Raw genomic sequence first — 10,769 nt, 5'->3', positions numbered from 1 at the left:
CATCCCTACTTGCTGTATCTATAGTCAGAAACAAAGGACGAAGCTCATGTATTTTTGAGTTGTGCAATAGTTAAGGAGGTAGGGGTAATTTGGTTGAAGTATATGTGGCTATAGCATTCGTATTATTGTGGGTTATGTGGGAGTTTAGAAACCATAAAGTGCATTCAAATATCCCTAAATTAAACATGGCGTTGGCAAGTTAGGTACAGTTTATCTCACACTTATGAATCAATTCAAGGATGAAAACTAATTGTTCAGGTGGGAAGGATGGTGTCAAAACCCGATAGTTGAATGTAACTCTTGTTTCTCTGATACTTATTTTGTTTAATTTTCCTTGTAACTCCTACCTAGCTTCTTGCTAGTACTTTCGTAATTATTATATGCTTGATGTCCAAAAAAAAGATAGATTATAAATAAATAGAGTAACATAATGCACTCCAAAGTAAAAGAATTACATAAATATAAGCATGTAGTCAGATAGTACAATATCTTTTTCAAAAGGGAAAATATACAGACAATAAACATTGCCTTTAATCTTAATTTGTTCAAATAAAGCTACTTAGCTACCCTCTTCTTTTGACCAAATAAGTGCCTTACTTTAATTTCCACCCATTCCAGCTTTTCCAAACAAACACATTGCGTTCACATTTCCTTACAAGTAATTTACACTTACGGGTTGCTCATTCATCTCCTCCAAGTTTTTTACTGTCATTTCGCATAAACTTCAATCCCCCAACAAAGATTTGATTTTTATCAGGCTCCTTCTATCATACCTTCAATGGCATCTTCTTCAACTTCATTCGTTCACAAGAGCTTTAAGTATGATGTGTTTTTGAGTTTTAGGGGTGAAGACACCCGTACGAACTTCGTTGATCATCTTTATCAAGCTCTTAAACAAAAAAGCATTCATACTTACAAGGACGACCATAGAATCAAAAAAGGGAAAAACATTAGTGATGAGCTTATCAGATCCATTGAAGACTCAAAATTCTACATCATTGTTTTCTCCAAGAACTATGCCTCTTCATTTTGGTGTTTGGATGAACTTGTTAAGATAATGAAGTGTCACAGGAGTATGGAGCATACTGCTTATCCCCTCTTCTATGATGTGGAACCTTAGGAAGTCCGCAAACAAAGCGGGTCAGTGGCAGAAGCCTTTGCAAAACATGAAAAGAAAGAGGCTGCCAGGAAATGGAGGGAGGCTCTGAAAGAAGCAGCAGATCTGGCTGGATGGGAGTGTTGAAGGTCATCACTGGCCCGATAGAATCTTGTTGCTTCCCACATAAAGAGTCATATTCAACAATCTGGTATCAGAGCGAGGTTTCTTGATAGTGAGAACAAGTGATTCTCGTTGTATCGTGAGTAGTTTGTGACTCTGCAAGTTTAGTGTCGAAACTAGCTTGTTTGGTATTACCGAGGTACTGCCAACACGATGGGTGATCTCCAAGTCTTCGGAGGAATCAAGAAACTCAACAACAACAACTACAAAACGTGGGAAACATGTATGAAGTCCTACTTACAAGGACAAGATCTGTGGGAGGTCGTTGGTGGAAGCGAAACTACGCCACCAGAGGAAGACGTTAATGGTGCTTTGCGCAAATGGAAAATCAAAGCAGGCAAAGCAATGTTTGCCTTGAAGACCACAATTGAAGAAGAGATGTTGGAGCATATTCGAGATGAGAACACCCCGAAAGAAGCTTGGGACACGTTTGTGACGCTTTTCTCAAAGAAGAATGATACGAGATTACAACTTTTGGAGAACGAGCTATTATCAATCTCACAACGTGACATTACGATTGCTCAATATTTCCACAAGGTCAAGTCAATATGTCAGGAGATTACTGAACTAGATCCGCAATCCGTCATTGCAGAAGCTTGAATGAAGAGGATCATTATCTATGGACTGAGGTTGGAATATAGAAGCTTTGTTACTGCTGTACAAGGATGGCCCGTTCAGCCATCATTTGTAGAGTTTGAGAATTTGTTGGCCAGCCAAGAAGCTATGGCTAAGCAAATGGGAGGTATCACACTGAAAAGTGAAGAAGAAGCAGTCTATACAAGTAAAAGTCGAAGGAATTTCAAGCCACCTTCTAAAGAAGGATACAAAAATGCTGACAAAGGGAAGAGTCAGCAAGGAACCTCACAACCATGGAGATCTCAAAAGACCGACAATAAGAGTTCTCGGGGGAGGAGGTTCAAAGGCAACTGCAATAATTGTGGAAAGTGGGGCCACATGTCCAAGGATTGTTGGTCAAAGAAAAAGTCTGTGGAAAGCAATGCAGTAACTTCCAAAAAGGAAGTAGAGGATGAATGGGATGCTGAGGCACTATGTGCTATAGAAGAGAAGAAGACTAAAAGAGGAAGGCTAATGTTCGTGGATGCCAGGGTAAATGGAGGATACACCAAGGCATTGGTAGATACAGGTGCATCCCATAATTTCCTTGCTGAAGATGAAGCTAAGAAGTTGGGCATCAAATACACCAAAATGCCAGGCCGGTTGAAAGTCGTCAACTCTTTATCCAAGCCTATCATTGGTGTTGCATATGGAGTACCTCTTAAGATAGCAGAATGGGAAGGCACCATAGACTTGACAGTGGTGCATATGGATGACTATCGTATGGTATTGGGAATGGATTTCCTAGACAACGTACGACCCTGGTCATTTGAGAGAGATGATACCATGCGTATCACTAAGGGTTCAATAATTCACATTGTACCCTTGAAGAGAAATATGATTGGATCCCGAATGCTATCAACTATGAAACTCGACAAAGGTATCAAGAAGAGCGAGACAAAGTTTATGACAACCTTGAAGGAGGAAGATGTTCATTCGAAGATAGATGCTCCAAAGGAGAATAATAACATGACATCACCAGAGTTGCATAAAAAGTCTCATCTTAGACGAAAAATGGAACATGTGATGGAGAAACTGGATAAGGCGAAAAAGAAGAAAAACACATTAATTCGTAAGAGCAAAGTAGAATTTCTCAACAGAGCAACATCTAAACGAGATGAGCAGATCAATAAGGGATTATGTCATAACATGTTAATATTGTGGGAATTTTCCAAGGCTTGTAAAAGGGACAACTCACATGCTTACAAGTTTCTCAAAGGGAGGCATAAGAAACTACACAAGATAGTTCAACAAAGTCAGGAACAATATTATGCTGCTAGAAAATGCAACCACGAATGTTGTTGTCAACTACGAAAACAATACACAAAGCAACAACTGCAAAAACTAAGAAAAAACCAAGCATGTGGAAGAGAAAAAGTTCTCAAGGAAGAAGTCAATATGCGACAGATCAAGACTGATAAACAAATAACGGAATTATTCACCGAAGGGCTGAGTAAAAGAAAAAGTGAAGATTTAGATGTCAGCTCAACATGATACGAAGAATGGGGGCTAGTGCTGAGGGGGAGTGTTGAAGGTCATCACTGGCCCGATAGAATCTTGTTGCTTCCCACATAAAGAGTCGTATTCAACAGGGAGTTGAAGAATACTGCTGTTGGGTAATTCCTTCATTAGATCTCTGCAATATTCTTGTATTTTGTTTCTTTCTGATCTATATTTACCCTGGATGTAAAAGGCTCTTACATTGCATCGTAGATTATCAAATTTTAACTCTAATTGCTAGGTCTTGTCCAAAGATTAAAAATGAAATATTATTATACGAACTATGTTATTTTTCATATAGAGCTGTATGTTATAGATATAAAGTAACCAGTCATGTGGTACGTACTGTGAGTATAGTTACTTACTCTTCTTGAATATACAGGCATGAAGCTCAATTCATCCAAAAGATTGTAGAAGAGCTTTCACTGGAGCTACATTCCACCCATTTCAGCATTGACAAGAAATTAGTAGGAATGGAAACCCGGATCAATGATGTTGTATCTTATTTAGGAATTGGTTGTGATGATGTCCGAATGATCGGTATCAAGGGGATGGGAGGTGGTGGGAAGACAACTTTGGCCAGAGCTGTTTTTGATCAAATATCCTTTCGGTTCGAAGGTAAAAGCTTCGTCGAGAATGTGAGGGAAATTTCAAATGCTTCGTTATCCGGTTTCAAGTTGTTGCAAAATCAAGTCCTCTCTGACGTATTAAATGATAAAGACATCAATATAAGTAGTGTTTATGATGGTAAACACATGATGAAGAGGATGATGCCCAATAGGAAGGTTCTTGTTGTTCTAGATGATGTGGATCATATAGACCAACTTGAGGCGTTAGCTGGTGAGCCTAATTGGTTTAAGCCGGGAAGTAGAATTATTGTTACAACAATAGACGAGCAAGTGCTCATAGCACACAGAGTGAAGTTGATTCATGATGTCAATTTGTTATCCGATATGGAAGCAATTTGCCTCTTCAATAAGTATGCATTTGGTGGCGATATTTCTATTCAACAATATGAAAAGCTATCCAAACAAGTTGTAGGTTATGCTGCTGGTCTTCCTTTAATGGTCAGAGTTTTAGGATCATTTCTTTGTGGTAAAAATGAGCTTGAATGGGTAGATTATTTAAAAAGACTAGAAATGGTTCCATAAGCGGAAACACTAAAAAGGTTGGAATTAAGTTATACTGGTCTAGAGCAGGATTACAAGGAAATATTCCTAGATATTGCATGCATCATGAAAGGCTGGCGGAAAGACAATGCAATAAAAGCATTTGAAAGTTGCGGATTACATGCTAGAAATGGTTTAAGAGTTCTTGAGCAGAGATCTCTCATAACTATTTCTAATTATAATAGTAAAGGTTACAAGTGTATTGGAATGCATGACCATATTCAAGAAATGGGCAGGAATATTGTTCGTCGCTCTCACCTGGATAAGCCTCACAAACATAGCCGATTGTGGATTGCCGATGAAATTGAAGAGATATTGGCTAATGATTTGGTAAGGGTCAAGTTCTTTTTCTAAGTTAATTGGGGAAAACTAATACATGTTCATTTGTTAGAACTTCGTTTTCATGTTGATTGTCTTTTGATTATAGGTTACTAAAGCAACAAGATGTATCCTAGTCCATGCCGAGAAACTCAATCCGCATATTGTTCTAAAAGGTCTTGGAAAGATGAAAAAACTTAGACTTCTTGCCGTGGATATTGGATATCGTTCCCGTACTTCAGAATTTAATAATATAGACAACCCGGACTTTCCTAATGCTTTACAATATCTACGTGTGGATTATTACCCTTTTTGGTCTTTACCCAAAGCATTTCAAGCAAATAATCTTGTTTCACTTGAGATGGCTAACAGTCAAATCGTACAACTTTGGGAAGCGGGAGAAAACAAGGTAGAAATATGATTGATTGTTTGTTTTTTCATGATTCATTGTAATGTTCTACATCCATTCTATTGTTATTACACCAATATTCATCTTGTCTTGTATTTTTTTTTTCTTATGTTAGGTTCTTAACAAGCTTAGATTCCTTAACCTGAGTTGGTCAAAGTTGAGTACCCTTGACCTTAGGTTTAATCCAAATCTTGAGACGTTGAATCTTGGAGGATGCTCTAATTTGGTAGAACTTCACATGCCTGTTGGATGTTTGAAGCTCATATCTGCCGACATCTCACATTCAAGGTTGAGGACTCTTGACCTTGGGCTAGCTCCGAATCTCACAAAGTTGATTCTTGCTCGATGCCGTAATTTGGTAGAACTTCACATGCCCCGTAGATGTCCAGATCTCAAGTCCCTACAACTCACTCATTCAAAATTGAGGACCCTTGACATTGGGCGGACTCCGGTTCTCGAGAATTTAGATCTTGAAGATTGTTATTATTTGGAAGAACTTCACATGGCTGATCAATGTCAAAATCTCAGAAACCTCAACATTTGTCATTCAAAGTTGAGGACTCTTAACCTTGGGCTGAGTCCAAATCTTAGGACATTATATCTTCAAGAATGTTGTAATTTGGTGGAACTTCACATGCTTGATAGATGTCTATATCTCACGTCCCTACAACTTGCTAATTTAAAGGTGAGGACTCTTGACATTGGCCTTACTCCAAATCTCAAGACATTAGATCTTAGAAACTGTTATGATTTGGAAGAACTTCACATGTCCGTTGGATGTTTAAAGCTCACATCCGTCGACCTCACACATTCAAGGTTGAGGACTCTTGACCTTGGGTTGGCTCTGAATCTTGAGATATTGATTATTGATCAATGTCCTGATTTGGTAGAACTTCAAATGCCTAATAGATGTCTAAATCTCGTATCCCTACAAATCACCAATTCAAAATTGAGGACCCTTGACATTGGGCTGACTCCCAATCTCAAGAATTTAGATCTTGAAAATTCTTATTATTTGGAAGAATTTCACATGGTCGATGAATGTCAAAAGTTGGCAAACCTCAACCTTAGTCATTCAAAGTTGAGAACCCTTAACCTTGGGTTGACTCCAAATCTCAAGAACTTATATCTTGCACAATGTTGTAATTTGGTAGAACTGACCACCCCTCTTGGATGTCTAAAAGAGATTTCGCACTTGTATGTAAGCGGTGGTTTGGGCTTTAGAGCTCTTACGTTTCAGGCAAAGGGTTATGAATCTTTTAGTGTAAAAGAATCACTAAGGGTTGTTCCTTTAGCTGAGTTACATCTGATTGAGGTTTCCTTAGAAAGCTGCCCACTTCATCCCGACAATAGCTTGGCACTTACTAGAAATTTTGAGATGCTTATTTCTTTTTATAGAGAAGATCAGCTCTCACTGACTAGAAATTTTGAGATGCTTATTTCTCTATTCAAGTGCGCTTGCACAAGCCTTGAGAAGATTTCAGGAAGCATTTGTGGATTACGACGTTTAAGAAAGCTTAAAATGGAAGGAAGTTTTGTGGAGGTGCCCAAGGACCTTGACGGGTTGGAATGTCTCGAGGAGTTAATATTGTTGTCTACAAAGATAAACCATCTTCCAGACACCATTTGTAAGTTGAAACATCTGAAATCTCTCGAACTCAACTTGTGTTCTCTTCTTGAGACGTTACCTGAGGATCTTGGCTGGTTAGAATGTTTAGAAAAGCTCACTTTGTATTTTACAATCATTAAACATCTTCCAGATAGCATTTGTATGCTGAAACATCTGAAGTCTCTCGAACTTAACGCTTGCTTTCTTCTTGAGAAGTTACCGGAGGATCTTGGCAGATTAGAATGTTTAGAGAAGTTCACTTTGTATTCTACAACCATTAAACATCTTCCAGATAGCATTTGTATGTTGAAACATCTAAAGTCTCTTGCACTTAACTCATGTTTTCTTCTTGAGAAGTTACCTGAGGATCTTGGCCTATTAGAATGTTTAGAGAAGTTCACTTTGTATTATGCAACCATTAAACTTCTTCCGGATAGTATTTGTATGTTGAAACATCTAAAGTCTCTTGAACTTAACTCCTGGTTTTTTCTTGAGAAGTTACCCAAGGATCTTGGCCAATTAGAATATTTAGAGAAGTTAAAAGTAATGAAGTGTGAACGTTTACAAGAAATCCCGAATAGCATTGGTGAGATGAAATATCTAAAACATATCAATCTTGCCAATTGTATTCGAATTGAGAAGTTGCCAGAGGGACTTGGATGTATAGAGTGCTTAAAAGAGTTGGATATAGAAGGTACAAGCATAAGTCATATTCCGCAGAGCATTCTCTTGTTGAAAGGTCTACTTATTATTGGGTCCAAAGGGGTTCTTGAGTCACGTGGCTTTACATCCGAGATGCAAACCCCAGGAAATGGAACATCGTAGTGCTACGTAATGGTATGATGAGTTGAAGAAGCTTGGAAGGACAGGAAAAGCTAATACACAAAGAACTATTGTAACAGGTATACTCTTGCTGTTTTCTATTGATCATCTTAGTTTAATTTGATCTTGAGAATTATTTCATCACTATTTTGTTTTCAGGGATATGGTAGAGCATGTTACTCAGCAATCTCTGCTCATACTTGCAAAGGAGATGGGAAGGCTATGTTAGCACTTGCAGGCCTTTCTTTTGAGGTATTACTTAAGCTTTATTTCATCATTCCCATGGATTTCTGTTGGTTGTGACTAATTGTTTTTAGATCAATTCCAAAATCGTGCATTAGTTATATGTGATTAATATTACTTTCTTCAAATAGTACCAATGAAGGACCACATGTATCTTCACTTGAGTCACCTACCACCAGAGGTTTGGTATCTCTGAAACCGATGCCATCTTTGGTGGTGTTGATGTTACAAAGGAGGCAATTCCAGTTTTACCTACTGTACATCATAACATGGGTGGAATCCCAAATTCCCAACAAAATTATACCATGGGGAGGTATACCCTGATATGCAACTGTTAGGGCTAAATGCAGGAAATAGCAAAGTACTTTCATTTGTTTGTGTATTATAGCATCCTACTTACATTTCTTTCTATTATAACATTGTACTTGAAAAATATACAGAATTATAATATTGTGTTTTAGGACATTATACTTCAAAATGTACCTAATTATGCTTTTTTTTTTATTCGATTAATCACCATCTTCCTGTTTATTTCTATATAGCAAGTCTCAACGCCACAATCATGGGTCGAGCTTTTAAAGTGGTTGTATACTGTATGTTTGTATCATACAATGCTTCTCAATCAGTTGTGTCTGTTGCAGGTATATATGCTCTTAAATTTATACAACACTTCATATTAATTTACCATATTAATCCAATTATTCATTGTTATGTATCTTACACAAGAGGCATTGAGGAAGGGAAAAGGATCGATATATAAGTCTTGATTATGTCAAAGAATATAGAAGAGGAAGATGTGGATTGTGGAGTTGAAAAGGATAGGAAAGCATGGTGATTGGATTATCGCCACTTCGTTCCATCATTTAAACATTAAACTCAAGCGTGTACAAAATTTTCCAAGCAATAAATTTGCATATCGACACCCCACTGTACAAAACTTTCAGAAAACAAAACTGAACAATTTTGGCAACTCACTGTAGTTCATAAAGACAATCAATGTGCAAAGACAATGTCACAATAATCCTAATCAATCAATAAAAAGTAGCAAAATATTAATCTAATGCACATAAAAGTCTTGAATCAAAGGGTAATGATGCCTATTTGAACTGCCTGCGACTCTGCACAAAATGAATCATACACCCAGGATCAATCTTGAAGCCCAAAATACAAGTCTTGAAAGAATGAAGAATGAATGACGAACCTGATTACCCTGAGACACAGAATCAAACTTGAGGAATCATAACTGAATTGCAAAAGAGAAAGTGGAAGGCGGTAGTCGAACGACGGTGCGGTGGTTGGGAGTTCGATGTTGTTTCCTGCTGTGGTGTGCGAGAGGTACGGGAGAGAAGATGGAAACAGGAAAACCGAAGAGAGGCGTGGAAGGCGATGCCTCACGGTGGTGCTCTGGTAGGACGACTGTGGTTGCGGTGGGTGTCGCCGACGGATGGGAGGTGCAGTGGCAAGTGGCAGGGGTAAATTTGGGGTTGGGGTTATTTGTTGGGACGATCTTTATCTTTCTACTGCTCAAGGAAAATGAATGGGTCGGGTGTGTAATTGGGTCTGGTGGGTTAGGGAATCCGAAAAGTGGGTCATGTTTTGGTCAGATAGAAATAGACGGGTGGGGCAAGAAAATGCTAATTTTCTTTCTATTTTGAAGGAATTTGTTTTTTTTTTTTTTCTTCTTTTTATCTTTTTGTATTTTGTGGTTTTTGCTTTTTTTTTAATAATCTATTACTTTTTTTAAATGTATGTTCTTGAATTTTTTGTAATGCATAGTCTTCAACAAAAACCAATAATAACCAATACCTACAGGTTACTAAAATGCATTAACCAATTAGAATGGTTATGGTTCGATTCTATCGAATCCAAGAAACCAATAACTGAACCAAACTGTGTAGGGCTATAAACCAACAGAATGAACACGAACAAGGGTTTGTTTATGTTCGTTCGTTTAAGTTAGTCGAACAAACGAATGAACACAAACAGATAAACAAACGAGTTTTTTTATTTATGTTCGTTCATTTAATAAATTACCTTGTTCATGTTCGTTTATTATGTTCGTGAACATTGTAAATGAACATAAATGAATAAAGATAAACAAACATATATAAACATATATGAACATATACCATAGTAATATAATAAAAAAAACAATTGAACATAAATATACTTAAACAAACGAACATAAACGAATGGAAATGAACAACATAAATGAATATTCACAAACATAAATGAATGAACGAGACTATTGTTCATGTTCGTTCATTTAACTAAACAAACAATAATTTGTATTCATGTTCGTTCATTTATTAAATAAGCGAACATAAACAATAGGCCTATTGATCAGTACACGAACAGTTCGTTGAACGTTCGGTTCGTTTACATCCTTAAAATTGTCCCATACACAAGCCTAGATATCTTAATGTTTATCTAAAAATTCATGTCCTGATATCAAACCATATGTGATGTCGATTTTTTAAAACCACTTGTAACAAACAAGGTTTAGCCTTTAAAATTACTATTTAGCAGCCCTTATTTTTCATGTACAAAAGTATCCAAAGTTGATTGCTGTACCTTGTCTTTTTAGGTTTTTATAACCAGTATGATCTCTCCATTTGACTTAGTATTTATTTATTTTTTATTTTTTGATTCACATGCTTTATGCTAATTGATTGGGTTATTTTGTGATGTTTATTTGTGATATTTATTTATTTATTTATTTTTGTATAAGATTGTACTTATCGGTTTTGATTATGACTTATATCGCATCCATCAACTTCATTTGTTCGAAGATGGTAAATATGT

General features: G+C 37.0%; 2 protein-coding genes and 1 long non-coding RNA gene across 3 annotated transcripts; 2 read left to right on the top strand and 1 right to left on the bottom strand.

Moving 5' to 3' along the window:
- The first annotated feature begins 778 nt into the window (after window positions 1–778).
- On the top strand, window positions 779–1,120 carry LOC111901900 (disease resistance protein Roq1-like). The gene has a single exon (XM_023897756.1). The coding sequence runs from the start codon at window positions 779–781 to the stop codon at window positions 1,118–1,120; it is 342 nt and encodes a 113-aa protein (XP_023753524.1).
- Window positions 1,121–3,781: 2,661 nt separating this feature from the next.
- On the top strand, window positions 3,782–7,724 carry LOC111901901 (disease resistance protein RPV1). Its single transcript, XM_023897757.2, has 4 exons — window positions 3,782–4,509; window positions 4,594–4,893; window positions 4,991–5,290; window positions 5,406–7,724. The coding sequence occupies exons 1-4, from the start codon at window positions 3,868–3,870 to the stop codon at window positions 7,722–7,724; spliced, it is 3,561 nt and encodes a 1,186-aa protein (XP_023753525.2). The 5' UTR covers window positions 3,782–3,867.
- A 1,080-nt stretch (window positions 7,725–8,804) lies between these two features.
- Window positions 8,805–9,510, bottom strand: LOC111901884 (uncharacterized). Its single transcript, XR_002853631.2, has 2 exons — window positions 9,166–9,510; window positions 8,805–9,082 (listed from the first exon to the last, which is right to left on the bottom strand). It is a non-coding gene; the product is annotated as an uncharacterized LOC111901884 (long non-coding RNA).
- Between the last annotated feature and the right edge of the window lie 1,259 nt (window positions 9,511–10,769).

Source organism: Lactuca sativa, chromosome 4 (assembly GCF_002870075.4).
Source record: "Lactuca sativa cultivar Salinas chromosome 4, Lsat_Salinas_v11, whole genome shotgun sequence".
NCBI classification, from domain to species: Eukaryota; Viridiplantae; Streptophyta; class Magnoliopsida; order Asterales; family Asteraceae; genus Lactuca; species Lactuca sativa.
This window is presented reverse-complemented; position numbering and strand designations above follow the sequence as displayed.

Coding starts and splice junctions, on each gene's coding strand:
- LOC111901901 (XM_023897757.2), top strand. CDS start 3,868: ATGGAAACCCGGATCAATGATGTTGTATCTTATTTAGGAATTGGTTGT. Junction 4,894..4,990: donor AGATATTGGCTAATGATTTG/GTAAGGGTCAAG, acceptor TTTTGATTATAG/GTTACTAAAGCAACAAGATG. Junction 5,291..5,405: donor GGGAAGCGGGAGAAAACAAG/GTAGAAATATGA, acceptor TTCTTATGTTAG/GTTCTTAACAAGCTTAGATT.
- LOC111901900 (XM_023897756.1), top strand. CDS start 779: ATGGCATCTTCTTCAACTTCATTCGTTCACAAGAGCTTTAAGTATGAT.